General features: G+C 58.4%; 1 protein-coding gene across 1 annotated transcript; it reads right to left on the bottom strand.

The window, feature by feature from the left end:
• Nucleotides 1-38: 38 nt before the first annotated feature.
• Nucleotides 39-20,443, bottom strand: EML3 (EMAP like 3). The gene is made up of 21 exons (XM_058822490.1): nucleotides 20,372-20,443; nucleotides 19,783-19,884; nucleotides 18,872-18,900; nucleotides 18,031-18,057; nucleotides 17,213-17,327; nucleotides 15,416-15,565; nucleotides 14,390-14,459; nucleotides 13,181-13,291; nucleotides 12,711-12,806; nucleotides 11,364-11,498; nucleotides 9,742-9,862; nucleotides 7,904-8,055; nucleotides 6,134-6,259; nucleotides 5,271-5,402; nucleotides 4,723-4,790; nucleotides 3,803-3,891; nucleotides 3,248-3,345; nucleotides 3,087-3,174; nucleotides 1,874-1,972; nucleotides 1,671-1,801; nucleotides 39-343 (listed from the first exon to the last, which is right to left on the bottom strand). Exons 5-21 carry the CDS (start codon nucleotides 17,308-17,310, stop codon nucleotides 200-202), a joined length of 1,908 nt encoding a protein of 635 aa, XP_058678473.1. The 5' UTR covers nucleotides 17,311-17,327; nucleotides 18,031-18,057; nucleotides 18,872-18,900; nucleotides 19,783-19,884; nucleotides 20,372-20,443; the 3' UTR covers nucleotides 39-199.
• Between the last annotated feature and the right edge of the window lie 454 nt (nucleotides 20,444-20,897).

Raw genomic sequence — 20,897 nt, 5'->3', positions numbered from 1 at the left:
TCCGGGGCGCGGAGGAAACGGCGAGGCCCTACCCTGACCCCAAGGCTTTTATTGACGCCTCTCACAGTGCAGCGCGAAAAACGCGGCCGGGGAGGAAGGCTTTCACCGACCAACCCCCGAGCCGCTCTTTGGTCCCAAGAAAGAAGGGGAAAAGGGAAGAGGAGGAAGCAGCGAGGAAGAGGAGGAGGAAGAGGAGGCCTCAGCCGCTGTCGCCGCCGGGCAGGACGCGCCATTGGAAGACGCTGGTGTCCTTCCCGCCCAGCGACACCAGGTGCCCGTCGTCGTGCGTGAAGCGCACGTTGGTCACGTGGCTGCCGTGCCCGCCGTACACGTGACTGGGAGCCTGTGAGGGAATGGGGGGACACGTGAGGCAGGGGTCACGTGGTCACGCCCACACAGAGCCACGCCCACCTCAAAATGGGGACACCCCCAAATTTGGGGTCTGGACCCCAGCAGTACCCCCAAATTCGGGTCTGGACTCCCCCAATATTCCAAAGTTTGGGTCTGGATCCCGCTGATACCCCCAAAATTGGGATGTGGGCGCCCCCCGTATCCCTAAACTGGGGCATGGATCCCCCCAATACCCAAAACTGAGGCCTGGACCCCCCCGATACCCCAAAATTGGGGTCTGGAGCCCCCCAATACCCCAAAATTGGGATGTGAGACCCCCGACCTCCCCCCAATATCCCTAAGGTGGGTCTGGGCACCCTCCAATATTCCTAAACTGGGGTCTGGGGACCCCCCAAATTTCGGGTCTGGACAATCCCGTGATACCCCAGAATTGGGGTCTGGCCCCACCCCCCCCCCACCCCCCCCTCCAATATCCCAAAATTGGAGCATGGATCCCCCCCGATACCAAAAACTGGGGTCTGGACCGGCCCTGATACCCCAAAACTGGGGTGTGAGACACCCCCAATATCCCTAAATTGGGATGTGGGGATCCCCCCAGAACTGGGGTCTGGACCCTCTCCCCCCCACAATACCCCAAAATTGCCATCGTGGATCCCCCAAAACACTCAGCCTGTGAGTCTGGAGACCCCTGACCACCAAATCAGGGTCTGGGACCCCCAGGTTGGGGCCTGGGACCCCCAAATCAAGGTTTGGGACCCTTCCCCAACCCCCAGAGCCCCCCCCCGGGACCCCCTGCCCACCTTGGGCCGGGCACAGGGGCACAACCAGGACCCTCCCGCCCCCCAAATAAGGATCTCCAACACCCCACATTTGGCTCCAGGACCCCCCAAATCAGAATCTGGGACTCCCAAGTGAGAGTCTGGGACCCTTCCCCAGCGCCCCCAGAGCCCCCTGCCCACCTTGGGCCGGGCACAGGGGCACTGGAACAGATGAACGAGGCACAACCAGGACCCTCCCGCCCCCCAAATAAGGATCTCCAACACCCCACATTTGGCTCCAGGACCCCCCAAATCAGAATCTGGGACTCCCAAGTGAGAGTCTGGGACCCTTCCCCAGCGCCCCCAGAGCCCCCTGCCCACCTTGGGCCGGGCACAGGGGCACTGGAACAGATGAACGAGGCACAACCAGGACCCTCCCGCCCCCCAAATAAGGATCTCCAACACCCCACATTTGGCTCCAGGACCCCCCAAATCAGGATCTGGGACTCCCAGGTCAGAGTCCAGGACCCTTCCCCAGCGCCCCCAGAGCCCCCTGCCCACCTTGGGCCGGGCACAGGGGTACTGGAACAGGTGAACCTTGCAGAAGTCGTCGGCCACGGCCACCACGCGCTCGTGGTGCGAGCGGCACAGGGAGTTGATGTCGGTGCCGTCAGACCCGTCCGGCCACACCCCTGCGACACACAGGGGGTTCAGGGGGACCCCAAAACCCCCCCCGGGCGCCCCCCCCGAGCCCCCAGACCCACCGAAGACGTGGAAGCCCAGCACGCAGGTGTAGGACGCCCACTCGCGGTCGCGGCTCTCGAAGCGGTTCCGCAGCAGCTTGCAGCCCCCGGCCACGTCCCCTGAAATGGGGGGAGAGACCCCCGAAATGTGCGGTGGGGAGGGGGAGAGATGCACCCCGAAATGGGGGGGGGGGGGTGTGGGTGGGTGGGCAGTGAAATCCCTTCGAAATTTGGGTGGGGGGCAGTGGAAATGCTTCCAAGTTTGGGGGGTGGAATCCCTTCAAAATGTCGGGGGGGGGGGAGCAGTGAAAGGCACCCAAAATTTGGGTGGGGGGCAGTGGAAATGCTTCAAAATTTGGGGGTGAAATCCCTTCAAAATTTGGGGGTGGGCAGTGAAATCCCTTCAAAATTTGGGATTGGGGGGTGGGAGAGATTCACCCCAAAATTTGAGGGGGGGGCGGGCAGTGAAAGGCACCCAAAATTTGGGGTTGGGGACGGGAGAGATGCACCCCCAAAATTTGGGGGGTGGGCGGTGAAATCCCCTCAAAATTTGGGTGAGGGGGCAGCGAAATCCTTTTAGAATTTGGGGATGATGGATGGGAGAGATTCACCTCAAAATGTGGGGTGGGGGTGGGCAACGAAATCCCCTCAAAATTTGGGTGGGGGGCAGTGAAACCACTTCAAAATTTAGAGGGGAGGGAGCAGTGAAAGGCACCCAAAATTTGGGTGGGGGGCAGTGGAAATGCTTCAAAATTTGGGTGAGGGGGCAGCGAAATCCTTTTAGAATTTGGGGATGAGGGATGGGAGAGATTCACCTCAAAATGTGGGGTGGGGGTGGGCAACGAAATCCCCTCAAAATTTGGGTGGGGGGCAGTGGAAATGCTTCAAAATTTGGGGGTGAAATCCCTTCAAAATTTAGGATTGGGGGGTGGGAGAGATTCACCCCAAAATTTGAGGGGGGGGGCGGGCAGTGAAAGGCACCCAAAATTTGGGGTTGGGGATGGGAGAGATGCACCCTAAAATGTGGGGTAGGGGGGCAGTGAAATCCCTTCAAAATTTGGGGAGGGGTAGGGAAAGTGAGACCCCCCCCAAAAATAAAATCTGGGGAGGAGGAATCAGCGAGACCCCAAAGTTTGGGGGGTCCCAGTGGGGTAAAGGAAGGATCAGGAAGGTCCTGGCAGGGTCAGGGGGTCCCGGCCCCCCCAGGAGCAGCCCCCCGAGCCCCCAGACTCACAATAGAGAATCTCATAATCCCCCGAGTTGGACATGATGAAGCGCCCGTCCTTGGACCAGTCCAGGTGGGTGATGAAACTCGAGTGGCCCTGGGGGTGGCATGGGGGGGTCAGGGGAGATTTGGGGACCCCCCCCAGCCCCCCCCAGAGCCCCCAGACTCACGGTGCAGCGGCCGAAGCGGCTGAACTTGCGGCCGCCCTCGGCCACGCTGTAAATGTAAATGAAATTGTCGTGGGAGCCGATGGCCAGGAAGGTCCCGTCTGGAATTGAGGGGGGGTCTCAGACATTGGGGGGCTCAGGGGGGGTCCCACACATTTGGGGGGTCACACACATTGGGGGGGGTCACACAGATTGGGGGGGGGTCACACCCTATGATGTAAATGCAAATGAAATTGTCGTGGGAGCCGATGGCCAGGAAGGTCCCGTCTGGAATTGAGGGGGGGTCTCAGACATTGGGGGGGGTCGGGGAGGGGTCTCAGACATTGGGGGGGGTCGGGGGGGGTCCCACACATTGAGGGGGGTCGGGGGGGGTCTCAGACACTCTGGGGGTCGGGGGGGTCTCAGACATTGGGGGGGCTGGGGACACTTCAGGGACAGTTTGGGGATGCTTTGGGAGACTCTGGGGACAGCTGAGGGACACTCTGGGGACACTTAAAGGACGCTTCGAGGACACTTTGGGGACACTCCGGGGACACTCCGGGGACCCGCGGGGCTCACCCGGGGAGAAGCGAACCACCGAGAGCTGCTCGTTACCGTCAGAGCCCCCGGCCAGGAGCTGCCGAGTGCCCGTGTCCAGCACCAGCCACCTGGGACGGACACGGACAGACACGGGGACAGACAGGGGGACAGACAGGGACAGACACGGGGACATGGGGGGACAGGGGGACAGGGACAGACACGGACAGACAAGGGGACATGGGGGGACACGGGGACAGACAGGGGGACATGGGGACAGACAGGGGGACAGCAGGATAGACAGGGGGACACGGGGGGGATACAGTGACATGGAGGGACGTGGGACACAGGGGGACAGACAGGGGGACAGGGGGACATCAGGGGGAGATGGGGACACCAGGGGACAGCAGGACATGGACACCAGGACAGGGATGACACCAGGACATGGGGGGACACGGGGACCATGGGCACTGTCCCCCTGTCCCCCCCAATGTCCCCCTGTCCCCCCCAATGTCCCCCTGTCCCCGCCATGTCCCCCTGTCCCCCCCAATGTCCCCCTGTCCCCTCCATGTCCCCCCGTCCCTCTGTCCCCCCCATGTCCCCATGTCCCCATCTCCCCCCCCGTGTCCCCTTGTCCCCCCTGTCCCTCTGTCTGTCCTTCTGTCCCCATCCCCCCCCATGTCCTCATGTCCTCCTGCGCCCCCCCATGCCCTCTGTCCCCCCCCAATGTCCCCTCTGTCCCCCTGTCCCTCCCTGTCCCCCTGTCCATCCCTCTGTCCCCCCGTCCGTCCCGGTGTCCCCCTGTCTGTCCCGGTGTCCCCCTGTCCCTCCCTGTCCCCCTGTCCGTCTCGGTGTCCCCCCGTCCATCCCGGTGTCCCCCCGTCCATCCCGGTGTCCGTCTGTCCGTCCCGGTGTCCGTCTGTCTGTCCCGGTGTCCCCCCGTCCATCCCGGTGTCCCTCACCTCCCGCTCAGCAGCCCCACGGCCACCAGGTGTCCCCCGGGGTGGAAGTCTGCGCACAGCCCGGTGTCCTGGGGTGGGGAGGGGTCACGGGGGGGGACAAGGGACCCCAACCCCCCCCCCCCACCACAAACCAGGCTCTGCGCCCCCAGACCCAATTCGGGGGGGCCCCAGCCTGGGGGTGCTCCTGGTCCTTTGTGCCCAAAGCACCCCCTGACCCCCCAGATACCCCCAACCCCCCAAATCTCACTCCTGCCCCCCCCGATGTGTCCCCCTCCCCAGTTTGGGGGGTCCCGGCCCCCGTCCAGCCCAGGGTGTGTTCCTGGTCCCTGGTCCCAGAGCCCTGAACCCCCATTACCGACCCCAGCCCCCCAAATCTCACTCCTGCCCCCCCCAGGTGTCCCCCTCCCCAGTTTGGGGTCCCGTCCCACCTCCAGCGCCAATCAGGAGTGACCCAGCCCTTCTGTACCCCCATTACCGACCCCAACCCCCCAAATCCCACTCCTGCCCCCCTCGGGGTGCCCCCTCCCCAGTTTGGGGTCCCGTCCCACCTCCAGCGCCAGGCTCCAGGCCAGCGCGTGCTCCCGGCCGTCCCACAGGCACAGCTGCCGGTCGTGGCCGCAGGTGAGGAAGCGGCAGCAGTTGGGGTGCGTGGCCAGACCCCAAACCTCGTCCGTGTGACCCTGGGAGGGGTTCGGGGAGGGGACCCCAAAAAAACGACCCCAAAAACCCCGTCGGAACCATCCTGGGGGGCTCGGGGAACAGAGGACCCCAAAACCAGCCCCCAAAAATCCCATTAGAATCATCCAAAGCTCTCGGGGAGCTACGGGGACCCCAAAAACGACCCCAAAAATCCTGTTAGAAACACCCCAAAGGGTTCACGGAGCGGGGGACCCCAGAAACGACCCCAAAAACCCCGTTAGAACCATCCTGAGGGCTCGGGGAACCGGGAACCCCAAAACAAACCCCAAATATTCCATTAGAACCATCCGAAGCTCTCGGGGAGATGGGGGACCCCAAAAACGACCCCAAAAACCCCATTGGAACCATTTTGAGGGGCTCAGGGAATGGGGACCCCAAAACCAGCCCCAAAAACCCCGTTAGAACCATCCTGAGGGCTCAGGGAACCGGAAACCCCAAAACAAACCCCAAATATTCCATTAGAACCATCCGAAGCTCTCGGGGAGATGGGGGACCCCAAAAACCCCATCGGAACCATTTTGAGGGGCTCAGGGAACGGGGTACCCCAAAACCAGCCCCAAAAACCCCGTCAGAACCATCCTGAGGGGCTCAGGGAACCAGGAACCCCCGAAACGACCCCAAAAACCCCGTGAGAAACACCCCAAAGGGTTCAGGGAACGGGGGACCCCAAAACCAGCCCGGAGCCCCCCCCCGGGGACCCCCCAAATCGCACCTGGACGATGGGGGTGAAGCCGGAGCCCAGCGTGCCCCGCAGCAGCGCGTTCCGCGTCGTCCCCACCAGCAGCTCCTCGCCGGCACCCTCGGCGATCGTGCGCACGGCGCCGAAGCTCTCGGGGAGCTGGGGACCCCAAAAACCCCCAAATATCCCGTCAGAACCGTCCCCAGGGCTCGGGGAGCTGGGGGACCCCAAAAACCCCCAAATATCCCGATAGAACCGTCCCGAGGGCTCGGGGAGCTGGGGACACCCCAAAAACCCCCAAACATCCCGATAGAACCATCCCAAAGGCTCAGGGAGCTGGGGACCCCAAAAACCCCCAAATATCCCGTCAGAACCGTCCCCAGGGCTCGGGGAGCTGGGGGACCCCAAAAAGCCCCAAATATCCCGTCAGAACCGTCCCCAGGGCTCGGGGAGCTGGGGCACCCCAAAAACCCCCAAATATCCCGTCAGAACCGTCCCCAGGGCTCGGGGAGCTGGGGGCACCCCAAAAACCCCCAAATATCCCGTTAGAAACGTCCCCAGGGCTCGGGGAGCTGGGGGACCCCAAAAACCCCCAAATATCCCGTTAGAAACGTCCCCAGGGCTCGGGGAGCTGGGGGCACCCCAAAAACCCCGTCAGAAACACCCCAAAGGGTTCAGGGAACGGGGGACCCCAAAAAATCCCCATCAGAACAACTTAAAACTCTCGGGGAGCTGGGGACCCCAAAAACAGCCTCAAATACCCCCTTCGAATCAGCCAAAATTCTTGGGGAGCTGGGGACCCCAAAAACGACCCCAAAAATCCTGTTAGAAGCACCCCAAAGGGCTCAGGGAACGGGGGACCCTAAAACCAGCCCCAAAAATCCTGTTAGAAACACCCAAAGCTCTCGGGGAGCTACGGGGACCCCAAAGACGACCCCAAAAGCCCCGTTAGAAACACCCCAAAGGGTTCAGGGGATGGGGGACCCCCAAAAAAAACCCTTTAAAACCAATCAAAACTCCCGGGGAGCTGGGGGACCCCAAAAACAGCCCCAAATATCCCATTAAAACCACCCAAAACTCTTGGACAGCTGGGGACCCCAAAAAAAACCCCGTTAGAACCATCCCGAGGGCTTGGGGAACTGGGAACCCCCCCAAAAAAACCCTCAGAACCACCCAAAAGCCTCGGGGAGCTGGGGGACCCCAAAAACTACCCCAAAAATCCCCTTAGAAACACCCCAAAGGGCTCAGGGAATGGGGGACCCCAAAACCAGCATCAAATACCCCCTTAGAACCACCCAAAAGTCTCGAGGAGTTGGGGCACCCCAAAACAGCCCCAAACACCCCATTAGAACCACCCAAGGGAGATTTTTGGGGCACTGAAGGAGATTTTGGGGCACCAAGAGAGGTTTTTGGGGCACTAAAGGAGATTTTGGGGCACTAAAGGAGATTTTTGGGGCACTAAAGGAGATTTTGGGGCACTAAAGGAGATTTTGGGGCACCAAGAGAGGTTTTTGGGGCACTAAAGGAGATTTTGGGGCACTAAAGGAGATTTTTGGGGCACTAAAGGAGATTTTGGGGCACTGAAGGAGATTTTGGGGCACCAAGAGAGGTTTTTGGGGCACTAAAGGAGATTTTGGGGAACTAAAGGAGATTTTTGGGGCACTAAAGGAGATTTTGGGGCATTAAAGGAGATTTTGGGGCACTAAAGGAGATTCCTGTGGTTCCTGGGGCTGTTTTTCGAGGCACTAAGGGAGATTTTTAGGGCACCGGGGGAGGTTTTTGGGGTTTTGGGGCTGTGCCCACCTCGACCTCGTGCAGCAGCTCCAGGCTGGGGCTCCAGCTGAGCACCCGTCGGTCCTTCCCGCCCCCGCTCAGCACGGTCCCGTCCCGGCGGCGGCACAGCGCGAACACGCTGCCCTCGTGTGCCCGCGTCTGCTGCCCGATCTGGTACGTCTCTGGGGGGCTGGGTCAGCCCCAAATCCACCCCAAAATACCCCAAAAACAGCCCCAAAATATCCCAAATCCACCCCAAACACAGCTCCCAAAATATCCCAAATCCACCCCAGAAACAGCCCCAAAATATCCCAAAACCACCCCAAAACCAGCCCCAAAACCAGCCCCTAAAATACCCCAAACACCTCGAACACGCTGCCCTCGTGTGCCCGCGTCTGCTGCCCCATCTGGTACATCTCTGTGGGGCTGGGTCAGCCCCAAATCCACCCCAAAATACCCCAAAAACAGCCCCAAAATATCCCAAATCCACCCCAGTAACAGCCCCAAAATATCCCAAATCCACCCCAAACACAGCCCCCAAAATATCCTAAACCAGCCCCAAAAACAGGCCCCAAAATATCCCAAATCCACCCCAAACACAGCCCCCAAAATATCCCAAATCCACCCCAGAAACAGCCCCCAAAATATCCCAAATCCACCCCAGAAACAGCCCCCAAAATATCCCAAATCCACCCCAAACACAGCCCCAAAATATCCCAAATCCACCCCAAAAACAGCTCCCAAAATATCCCAAATCCACCCCAAACACAGCTCCCAAAATATCCCAAATCCACCCCAGAAACAGCCCCAAAATATCCCAAAACCACCCCAAAACCAGCCCCAAAACCAGCCCCTAAAATACCCCAAACACCTCGAACACGCTGCCCTCGTGTGCCCGCGTCTGCTGCCCCATCTGGTACATCTCTGTGGGGCTGGGTCAGCCCCAAATCCACCCCAAAATACCCCAAAACCAGCCCCCAAATCCACCCCAAAATACACCAAAAATATCTCAAAAACAGCCCCAAACCAGCCCCCAAAATACCCCAAAACCAGCCCCAAAAACAGCCCCCAAAATACCCCAAAAGCAGCCCCCAAAATATCCCAAATCCACCCCAAAACCATCCCTCAAATCCACCCCAAAGCAGCCCAAATACCCACCCCAAATCTACCCCAAATCCCCCAAATAATCCCAAATCCAACCCCACCTTTCCGCCTTTGCCCGGGGTGCGGGTCCAGGTGAGGATGTTCCCCTTGAGAACCCCACCCCAAAACCACCCCAAACCCCCCAAAACCACCCCAAATCCACCCCAAATCCCCCAAATCCCCTAAATCCCCCAAATCCCACCCCAAATCCCCCAAATCCCCCAAATAACCCCAAACCCCACCTTTCCGCCTTTGCCCGGGGTGCGGGTCCAGGTGAGGATGTTCCCCTTGAAAACCCCACCCCAAAACCACCCCAAACACCCTTAAAACCCCCCAAAACCACCCCAAACCCACCCCAAATCCCCCAAATCCCCCAAATAACCCAAAGCCCACCTTTCCCCCCTTTGCCCGGGGTGCGGGTCCAGGTGAGGATGCTCCCCTTGAAAACCTCATCCCAAAACCACCCCAAACTCCCCCAAACCCACCACAAATCCCCCAAATCCCACTCCAAACGCCCCAAATCCCAAACCCCACCCCACCTTTCCCACCCTTGCCCGGGGTGCGGGTCCAGGTGAGGATGTTCCCCTTGAAAACCCTACCCCCAAAACCACCCCAAACACCCTTAAAACCCCCCAAAACCACCCCAAAACCACCCCAAATCCCCTAAATCCCACCCCAAATCCCACCCCAAATCCCCTAAATCCCCCAAATAACCCAAAGCCCACCTTTCCCGCCCTTGCCCGGGGTGCGGGTCCAGGTGAGGATGTTCCCCTCCGAGTCCCCGGTCAGCAGCGCCCCGGCCGCGTCGAAGATGAAGCACTGGATGAATTTGGGCTTCTTGTACTTCTGAAATAGGGGAAAAAGGAGCTCAGCGACCCCAAAAACCCCAAATCCCCACAAAGCCACCCCGAAAACCCCAAATCCTCACAAAGCCACCCCAAAATCCCCAAATCCTCACAAAGCCACCCCAAAATCCCCAAATCCTCACAAAGCCACCCCAAAATCCCCAAATCCTCACATAGCAACACCAAAAACCCCAAATCCCCACAAAGCCACCCCGAAAACCCCAAATCTCCACAAAGCCACCCCGAAAACCCCAAATCCTCACAAAGCCACCCCAAAATCCCCAAATCCTCACAAAGCCACCTCAAAAACCTCAAATCCTCACAAAGCCACCCCAAAATCCCCAAATCCCCACAAAGCCACCCCGAAAACCCCAAATCCCCACAAAGCCACCCCGAAAACCCCGAATCACAAACCCCAAACCCACCCCAAAGATGCCGGCTCCCGGTGAGCGCGGTGCTGTTCCATGTCCAGATCCCTCAAACCCCAAACCCCCAAACCCTAAATCCCAATCCAAAACCCCAGATCCCCCAAACTCCAAAAACCCCAAATCCCCCATTTCTGACCCCAAAGATGCCGCGTTTCTTGGTGAGCGCAACGCTGCTCCAGGTGCAGATTCCTCCAACCCCAAACGCCAAATCTCCCAAACCCCAGAGCCCAAAAGACCCCAAATCCCCCAAATCCCCCATTTCTGACCCCAAAGATCCCGCATTTCTTGGTGAGGGTGGTGCTGCCCCAGGTCCAGATCTCCCAAACCCTCAGACCCCAAGAGACCCCAAACCCAAAAACCAAATCCCAAGCCCTCAGACCCCAAATGACCCCAAATGACCCCAAATCCCCCAAATCCCCCATTTCTGACCCCAAAGATGCCGTGCTTCTTGGTGAGCACGGCCCCGCTCCACGTCCAGAAGAACACGTGGGATTGCAATGCCCCAGACCCCCAGGCCCCAAATGACTCCAAACTGACCCCAAATCCCCCAAACCTGACCCCAAAATCCCCCAGATCCCCCAAACCCACCCCAAAGATGCCGTGTTTCGTGGTGAGCACGGCCCCGCTCCACGTCCAGAAGAACACGTGGGATTTCAATGCCCCAGACCTCGAATGACCCCAAACTGACCCCAAATGACCCTAAATCCCCCAAACCCCATCCCAAACCCCAAAGAACCCCAAATCCCCCCTTTCTGACCCCAAAGACGCCGTGTTTCTTGGTGAGCACGGCCCCGCTCCACGTCCAGAAGAACACGTGGGATTGCAATGCCCCAGACCCCAAATGACCCCAAACCCAACCCCCAGACCCCAAATGACCCCAAACCCCAAAGAACCCCAAATCCCCCCTTTCTGACCCCAAAGACGCCGTGTTTCTTGGTGAGCACGGCCCCGCTCCACGTCCAGAAGAACACGTGGGATTTCAATGCCCCAGACCCCAAATGACCCCAACCCCCAGACCCCAAATGACCCCAAATGACCCCAAACCCCAAATCCCCCAAATCCCCCCTTTCTGACCCCAAAGACGCCGTGTTTCTTGGTGAGCGCGGCCCCGCTCCACGTCCAGAAGAACACGTGGGATTTGCCGCTGCTGACGATGCTGCCGCTGTCGCGGGGGTTGAACTCCACCGTCAGCACCGACTCGTTCGTGCTCTGCGGGGTCGGGGGGTTTTGGGGGGCATTTGGGGTTTTTGGGAGGCATTTGGGGTTTTTTTGGGGGGGTTTGGGGTTTTTGGGGTGGGATTTGGGGTTTTTTTGGGGGGGTTTGGGGTTTTTAGGGGTGGGATTTGGGTGTTTTTGGGGGGTTTGGAGTTCAATTTGGGGTGGGTTTGGGGTGGGACTTGGAGTGGAATTTGGGGGACTTGGAGGGCTTTAGGGTGGGATTTGGGGCTTTCAGGGCTGGGATTTGGGGCTTTTGGGGGACTTGGGGCTTTCAGGGCTGGGATTTGGGGCTTTTGGGGGATTTGGGGTTTTTAGGGGTGGGATTTGGGGCTTTTGGGGCATTTGGGGTTTTTAGGGGTGGGATTTGGGGCTTTTGGGGGATTTGGGGCTTTCAGGGCTGGGATTTGGGGCTTTTGGGGGATTTGGGGTTTTTAGGGGTGGGATTTGGGGGTTTTTGAGGTGGGGATTTGGGGTTTTTAGGGGTGGGATTTGGGGGTTTTGGGGGATTTGGGGTTTTTAGGGGTGGGATTTGGGGCTTTTGGGGCATTTGGGGTTTTTAGGGGTGGGATTTGGGGGTTTTTGGCGGGGTTTAGGGGGTTTGGGGTGGGGTTTGGAGTGGAGCTTGGGGGATTTGGGGAGTTGGGGGGCTTTGGGGGATTTGGGGTGTTTTTGGGGCATTTGGGGTTTTTAGGGGTATGATTTGGGGTTTTTGGGGGGTGGGATTGGGTTTTTTTGGGAGATTTGGGGTATTTAGGGGTGGGATTGGGGGTTTTGGGGGGCTTTTAGAGGGTTTGGGGTGGGATTTCAGGGTTTTAGGTGGTTTTGGGGGGATTGGGGTAGGTTTGGGGGATTTAGGGTGGGATTGGGGTGGGTTTTGGGGTTTTTGGGGTGGGTTTTGGGGGTTTGGGGGTTTTTGGGGGTTTTTGGGGTGGGTTTTGGGGTTTTGGAGGTTTTTGGGGTGGGTTTTGGGGGTTTGGGGGTTTTTGGGTTGGGTTTTGGGGGTTTTTGGGGTGGGTTTTGGGGGTTTGGAGGTTTTTGGGGTGGGTTTTGGGGGTTTGGGGATTTTTGGGTTGGGTTTTGGGGGTTTTTGGGGTGGGTTTTGGGGTTTTGGAGGTTTTTGGGGTGGGTTTTGGGGGTTTGGGGGTTTTTGGGTTGGGTTTTGGGGTTTTGGGGGGTTTTTGGGGTGGCTTTTGGGGCTCCCACCTTGACCTCGGCCTGCTTGGTGCCGCGGGCGCAGTCCCACACCGACATCATGTGCTCGTTGGAGTCATCGACCACGCACAGGAACGCGCCCTGGTCCTGGGGCGCCCCAAAAAACCCCACACTCGGCTGGTTTGGGGGTACTTGGGGTGTTTTGGGGTGTTTTTAGGGGATTTTGAGGTATTTTGGGGATTTTTAGGGTCACTCACAGCCGTGGAGAAGGCCAGCGAGCCGCTGGGGTTTTCAGAGGGTGTTTGTGGGGTGTTTTGGGGTATTTTGGGGGGTATTTGGGGTGTTTTTGGGGTGTTTTGAGGTGTTTTTTGGGGGTTTTTGGGGTTTTAGGGTCACTCACAGCCGTGGAGAAGGCAGCGAGCCGCTGGGGTTTTCAGAGGGTGTTTGTGGGGTGTTTTGGGGTATTTTGGGGTGTTTTGGGGGTGTTTTTGGGGTGTTTCTGGGGTTTTAGGGTCACTCACAGCCGTGGAGAAGGCCAGCGAGCCCACGCCGCGCTCGAAGGAGCCGAGGCCGATCTGCTGCAGGGTCTGGAGCGTGGCCGAGTCCCAGATGTGCACGATGGGCTGCAGGGGCTGCGCGTGGGGGCATTGGGGGCATTGGGGGCATTGGGGGCATTTGGGGCATTTGGGGGCATTTGGGGCTTTTGGGGCATTTGGGGGAATTGGGGGCATTTGGGGGCATTTGGGGCATTGGGGGCATTTGGGGCATTTGGGGGAATTTGGGGCATTTGGGGGCATTTGGGGCTTTTGGGGCATTTGGGGGAATTTGAGGCATTTGGGGCTTTTGGGGGCATTTGGGGCATTTGGGGGCATTTGGGGCTTTTGGGGCATTTGGGGGTATTTGGGGCATTGGGGGCATTTGGGGGCATTGGGGGCATTGGGGGCATTTGGGGCATTTGGGGGCATTTTTGGGGGCATTTGGGGGCATTTTTGGGGGGATTTGGGGGCATTTTTGGGGGGATTTTAAGGGGAATTTGGGGTTTCACGTCATGGTGGGGAGGGGGTCTGGGGCCATCTCCCTGTCCCCAGGGGTGTCCCCAAGGTGCCAAGGTGTCCCCATGGGTGTCCCTGAGGTGTCCCCAAGGTGTCTCTGAGCTGTCCCAGGGATGTTCCACAGTGTCCCCAAGGTGTCCCCAAGGTCCCCAAGGTGTCCCCAGGATGTCCCCAAGGTGTTCTCAATGTCCCCCAGGATGTCCCCAGATGTCCCCAAGATCCCAGGTGTGTTCCAGGGCTGTCCCCAATGTCCCCAATGTCCCCAAGGTGTCCCCAGGGGTGTCCCCAAGATCCCAGGGCTGTCCCCAGTGTGTCCCCAAGTGTCCCAGGGCTGTCCCAGGGCTGTCCCAAGGTGTCCCCAGGATGTCCCCAAGGTGTCCCCAAGGTGCCCCCCAATGTCCCCAGGGTCCCAGGGCTGTCCCAGACTGTCCCCAGGGTGTCCCCAAGGTGTCCCCAAGGTGCCCCCCAATGTCCCCAGGGTCCCAGGGCTGTCCCAGGGCTGTCCCAAGGTGTCCCCAGGATGTCCCCAAGGTGTCCCCAAGGTGTCCCCAGGGTCCCAGGGCTGTCCCAAGGTGTCCCCAAGGTGTCCCCAAGGTGTCCCCAGGGTCCCAGGGCTGTCCCAGGGCTGTCCCAAGGTGTCCCCAGTGTGTCCCCAAGGTGTCCCCAAGGTGTCCCCACCTTGCCATCCTTGTCCACTCCGGCCGCCTGTCCTGTGGCCACGCGGAGCCGGTCGGGGTGCACGGCCAGGCTGGGGGGACAGGGGGGGACAGGGGGGGACACGGCCGGGGTGGGGGGAAATGGATTTGTAGAGAATTCCTGAAGTGCGGCAGAGGGGATTGGGGGTTTTTTGGGGGGGATTTGGGGTTTTTTTGGGGGGGATTTGGGGTTTTTTGGGGGGGATTTGGGGTTTTTTGGGGGGGATTTGGGGTTTTTGGGGGGAATTTGGGGTTTTTTGGGGGGAATTTGGGGTTTTTTGGTGGGGATTTCGGGTTTTTTGGGGGGGGATTGGGGGTTTTTTTGGGGGGGATTTGGGGTTTTTTGGGGGGGGATTTGGGGATTTTTGGGGGGGATTTGGGGTTTTTTGGGGGGAATTTGGGTTTTTTGGGGGGAATTTGGGTTTTTTTGGGGGGGATTGGGGGTTTTTTGGGGGGGATTTGGGTTTTTTTGGTGGGGATTTAGGGTTTTTGGGGGGGGATTTGGGGTTTTTTGGGGGGGATTTGGGGTTTTTTGGGGGGAATTTGGGGTTTTTTGGGGGGATTGGGGTTTTTTGGTGGGGATTTCGGGTTTTTTGGGGGGGATTTGGGGTTTTTTGGGGGGAATTTGGGGTTTTTGGGGGGGATTTGGGGTTTTTTGGGGGGGATTTGGGGTTTTTTGGGGGGAATTTGGGTTTTTTTGGGGGGAATTTGGGGTTTTTTTGGGGGTTATTTGGGGTTATTTTGGGTTTATTTTGGGGTTTTGAGGGTCCCTCACCACTGCACGCAGTTGCCGGGGCACAGGTGGGCACAGGGGCGTTTCTAACGGGGTTTTTTGGGGTTTTTTTGGGGTTTATGATTATTTTATGATTATTTTGGGGTCCCTCACCACCTGACGCAGTCGCTGTGCCGCAGGCAGCGGCACAAGGGGCGTACGGGGCTGTACAGGGGTGTTTCTAACGGGGATTTTTGGGGTTTTTTGGGGGTTCAGGATTATTTTGGGGTCCCTCACCATCTGACGCAGTCGCTGTGCCGCAGGTAGTGGCGCTGGCGCCGCTGGGGCAGCTGCAGCAGCACCACCACGCAGGCGATGAAGTAAACGAGCTCCCCCGAGGCCAGCACGTGCAGGTTGGAGCGCGAGTCACGGCCCCGGTAGCCGTAACTGGGGCGTCAAGGAAACTGGGGAGACTGGGGAAACTGGGGAGACTGGGGAGACTGGGGAAACTGGGGAGACTGGGGAAACTGGGGAAACTGGGGAAACTGGGGAAACTGGGGAGACTGGGGAGACTGGGGAAACTGGGGAAACTGGGGAAACTGGGGAAACTGGGGAAACTGGGGAAACTGGGGAAACTGGGGATACTGGGGAAACTGGGGAAACTGGGGATACTGGGGAAACTGGGGAAACTGGGGAAACTGGGGATACTGGGGAAACTGGGGAAACTGGGGAAACTGGGGAGACTGGGGAAACTGGGGAGACTGGGGAGACTGGGGAAACTGGGGAAACTGGGGATACTGGGGAAACTGGGGAAACTGGGGAGACTGGGGAAACTGGGGAGACTGGGGAAACTGGGGAGACTGGGGAGACTGGGGAGACTGGGGATACTGGGGAGACTGGGGAAACTGGGGAAACTGGGGAAACTGGGGAGACTGGGAATACTGGGGAGACTGGGGAAACTGGGGATACTGGGGAAACTGGGAATACTGGGGATACTGGGGAAACTGGGGAAACTGGGGAGACTGGGGAGACTGGGGAGACTGGGGAGACTGGGGAGACTGGGGAAACTGGGGAAACTGGGAATACTGGGGAGACTGGGGAAACTGGGGATACTGGGGAGACTGGGGATACTGGGGAGACTGGGGAAACTGGGGAAACTGGGAATACTGGGGAAACTGGGGAGACTGGGGAAACTGGGGAGACTGGGGAAACTGGGGATACTGGGAGAGCTGGGGAAACTGGGAACAAATGGGAGAACTGGGAGCACTGGGGAAACTGGGAGAGATGGGAGGAAACTGGGCAAACTGGGAGCAAACTGGGAACAAACTGGGAACAAACTGGGAGCGAACTGGGAGAGCTGGGAGCACTGGGCAAACTGGGAGCAAACTGGGGAAACTGGGAGCAAACTGGGAGAGCTGGGAACAAACTGGGAGCAAACTGGGGGGAAACTGGGAGAGCTGGGGGCACTGGGGACACTGGGAGCAAACTGGGAACACTGGGAGCAAACTGGGAGAGCTGGGGGAACTGGGACAGCTGGGCAAACTGGGCAAACTGGGCAGACTGGGAGAGCTGGGAGCAAACTGGGAACACTGGGAGCACCGGGAATTTCGGGCCCATTCCTGGGATTTTGGGGTTTTTGTTGTTGTTGTTGTTTTTTTTTGTTTGTTTGGTTGGTTTTTTTTGGTTTTTTTTTTTTTTTGTGTTTTTTTTTTTTTGTTTTTTTTTGTTTTTTTTTTTTTTGTTTTTTTTGTTTTTTTTTTTTTTTTTTTTTTTTTTTTTCAGAGAATACACCCAGTGTCCCAGATCCACCAGGATTGCCGGGGGATTTTTGGGATTTTTGGGGTCTTTTTGGGGTTTTTTAGGATACACCCAGTGTCCCAGATCCACCAGGATTTCGGGTATTTCGGGGTTATTTTTGGGGTATTTTGGAGGGGTATTTTGGGGGGTATTTTTGGGGTAGTTTGGGGGGTATTTTTTAGGTAGTTTTAGGGTATTTGTGGGGTGTTTTGGGGGATATTTTTGGGGTTATTTCGGGGTAGTTTTAGGGTATTTTTGGGGGGTGTTTCTGGGGTGATTTAGGGTATTTCAGGATACACCCAGTCGAGCTGCAGGCGCTCCGGGGGCAGCTCAGCCCTGAGCGGGCCCAGCCCCGAGGGCACGTACATGGTGATGGGGCGGCCCCGCAGGAACATCTTCACCGACACCCCCTCTGAAGGGGGGAAAGGGGTCACCCCAAAAATCCAGCACCCCAAAAACCCCCCAAAGTCACCCCAAAAATCCAGCACCCGAAAAACCCCGGGGTCACCCCAAAATCCAGCACCCCAAAAACCCCCCAAAGTCACCCCAAAACCCCCAGCACCCCAAAAACCCCCCAAAGTCACCCCAAAAACCCCAAAAACCCCGGGGTCACCCCAAAATCCAGCACCCCAAAAACCCCCCAAGGTCACCCCAAAAATCCAGCACCCCAAAAACCCCAAAAACCCCGGGGTCACCCCAAAAATCCAGCACCCCAAAAACCGCCCAAAGTCACCCCAAAAATCCAGCACCCCAAAAACCCCCCAAAGTCACCCCAAAAGCCCCAGCACCCCAAAAACCGCCCAAAGTCACCCCAAAAATCCAGCACCTCAAAAACCGCCCAAAGTCACCCCAAAAACCCCAGCACCCCAAAAACCCCCAGGGTCACCCCAAAACCCCCAGCAGCCCCCGGGGTCACCCCAAAATCCCCAAAAACCCCAAAACCCCTCCAAGGTCACCCCAAAAACCCCGGGGTCGCTCCAAAACCCTCAGCACCCCCAAAACCCCCCGGGATCCCCCCAGGGTCACCCCAAAAGCCCCAGAACCAACTGGGGTCACCCCAAAAATCCAGCACCCTCAAAAACCCCCAGGGTCACCCCAAAAGCCCCGAGACTCACCCAGGTTGTAATTCCCACGGCGAGAGGCTGGAAATGAGGAAAAAAGGGGGAAAATTGGGAAAAATTGGGGGGAAAAAGGGAAAATTTTGGGGAAAAAATTGGGGGGAAAAGTGGGTTAAGCCCCAAAACGAACCCACCTAACCCCCAAAATAAATCCCCAAAACGAATCACCCCAAAGAAATCCGTAGAACCCCCAAAATGAAGCTGCTGAAGCCCCCCCAAAACCCCCACAAAATAATTCGGTGAACCCAAAATAAACCCCCCCCAATAATTCACTAAATCACCCCAAAAACCCCCAAAATGAACCCACTGAACCCCCAAAGTAAATCTCAAAAATAATTCCATGAACCCCCAAATCCAACCTCCAAAATGAACCCCAGAAGCCCCCCCAAAAAAAACCAAAATCCCCCCTGAACCCCAAATTTCCCCCCCGAACCCCAAAATTTTCACCCCCTGAACCCCAAATTTCCCCCCGAACCCCAAAATTTTCACCCCATGAACTCCAAATTTCCCCCCCGAACCCCAAAATTTTCACCCCTTGAACCCCAAATTTCCCTCCCCGAACCCCCAAATTTCCCCCCCCGAACCCCAAAATTTTCACCCCCTGAACCCCAAATTTCCCTCCCCGAACCCCAAAATTTTCACCCCCTGAACCCCAAAATTTCCCCCCCGAACCCCAAAATTTTCACCCCCTGAACCCCAAAATTTCCCCCCCGAACCCCAAAATTTTCACCCCCTGAACCCCAAAATTTCCCCCCCGAACCCCAAAATTTCCCCCCTGAACCCCAAATTTCCCCCTGAACCCCCAAAATTTCCCCCCCGAACCCCAAAATTTCCCCACCTGGGCTCAGGGTCGGCTCCTTGGGGCGGCTGCGGGAGAGGAGGAGATTGGGGGGGTCGGGATTTGGGGCAAAGATTTTGGGGTTCAGGGGGGGATTTTGGGGTCCTGGGGGGATTTTGGGGTCCTGGGGGGCTTTTGGGGTTCTAGGGGTGGATTTTGGGGTGCAGGGTGGGGATTTTGGGGGAGGAATTTGGGAATTTCTGGTAGAGATTTTGGGGTTCTTGGAGGGGGATTTTGGGGTTTCCGGGGGGATTTTGGGGTGCAGATTTTGGGGTGCAGATTTTGGGGCTCTGGGGGGAGTTTGGGGATTTCTGGAAGGGGTTTTGGGGTTCTGGGGGAATTTGGGGTTCTGAGAGGGGATTTTGGGGTGCAGGGTGGGGATTTTGGGGATGTTTCGGGGTTCTGGGGGATATTTTGGGGTTATTTTGGGGCTGTTTCAGGGCTAATTTTGGAGATATTTCAGGGATATTTTGGGGATATTTCGGGGATATTTTGGGGTGAATTTAGGGGATATTTTGGGGTGCATTTCGGGGATATTTGGGGGATATTTTGGGGGTCCCACCTCTCGGGGCTGCCCTGCAGCAGGTTGGCTGTGGATCGCTTTGGGGGGATATTCTGAGGATATTTCAGGAATATTTCAGGGATTTTTTAGGGATATTTTGAGGATATTTCAGGAATATTTCAGGGATTTTTTAGGGATATTTTGGGGTGTATTTGGGGGTATTTGGGGGTCCCACCTCTCGGGGCTGCCCTGCAGCAGGTTGGCTGTGGATCGCTTTGGGGGGATATTCTGAGGATATTTCAGGAATATTTCAGGGATTTTTTAGGGATATTTTGAGGATATTTCAGGAATATTTCAGGGATTTTTCAGGGATATTTTGGGGTGTATTTGGGGTATTTGGGGGTCCCACCTCTCGGGGCTGCCCTGCAGCAGGTTCGCTGACGACGCCGCTTTGCGGCTCAGGCGCTGCCGGGGGCTGGGGGGGCCCGAGGAGGAGCTGTGGCGGCGCAGCCTGGGGGGAATTCGGGGGGAATTTGGGGGGAATTTGAGGTTTTTTGGGGTTTTTTGGGGGGTTTTGGGGTCCGGGAAGGGTTTGGGGGTTCAGGGGATTTGGGGGGCTCAGGGGATGAAAGGGTTTGGGGGGAGAAGAGGGGATGAGGGGGAGTTTGGGGGGGTCCGGGGGGGTTTTGGGATTGGGGGATTTTGGGATTTGGGGGTCCCAGGTGGGTCCTGGGGGGTTTTGGGGGCTCAGGGGGTTCATTTGGGGGTCCTGAGGTGTTTTGGGGGTGTCCCTGGGTTGATTTGGGGGTCCCAGGGGGTTTTGGGGGGATCAGGGTGTTGATCTGGGGGTCCCGGGGGCGTCCCAAGGTTGATTTGGGGGTCCCGGGGGTGTTTTAGGGGGGTCCCCACATCCCTTTAGTGACCCCAGGGGTCTCTCCCACCCACCCCATCCCCCCTCCCCAATTTAGGGGTGTCCCCCCGCCCCCCCCCTTGCTCACAGCTCCTTTCGGGGTCCCCTCGGGGCCGGGCTGGGGGGCGCCGGGGGGGTCTCGGGGCTCGGGGGGGGGCTCCGGGGCGGGCGGGCACGGGGGGGACCCCGGCGGGGGCGGCTCCGGGGGGGCCCCGCCGGTCCCGGGGGGCTCCCGGGGGGGGCTCGGGGGGGGCTCGGGGGGCTCCTCGGTCTGGGTGCCCACGCTGATGCTCCGGGGGGGCTCCGGGGGGGCTGCGGGCGGAAATGGGGGGGTCAGGACCCCCAAAAAGCCCCCCCGGAACGTCGAGAGACCCCCAGGAGCCCGAAATGGGGGGGCAGGGGAGGCTAAAAAGGGTGGGGGACCCCCAGATGGAGACCCCGACCCCATCTGGGGAGGCCCCAACCCCATTGAGGGGGGTCCCAGCCCCATTTGGGGAGACCCCAACCTCCCTGGGGAGACCCCAACCCAATTTGGGTGGTCCCAGCCCCATTTGGGGAGACCCCAGCCCAATTTTGGGAGACCCCAACCCCATTTAGGAGGGTCCCAGCTCCAT

The sequence above is a fragment of the Ammospiza caudacuta genome, chromosome 32 (assembly GCF_027887145.1).
Source record: "Ammospiza caudacuta isolate bAmmCau1 chromosome 32, bAmmCau1.pri, whole genome shotgun sequence".
NCBI lineage: Eukaryota > Metazoa > Chordata > Aves > Passeriformes > Passerellidae > Ammospiza > Ammospiza caudacuta.
Note: the sequence above shows the minus strand (reverse complement) of the source record. Positions and strands in the feature narration are given on the sequence as shown.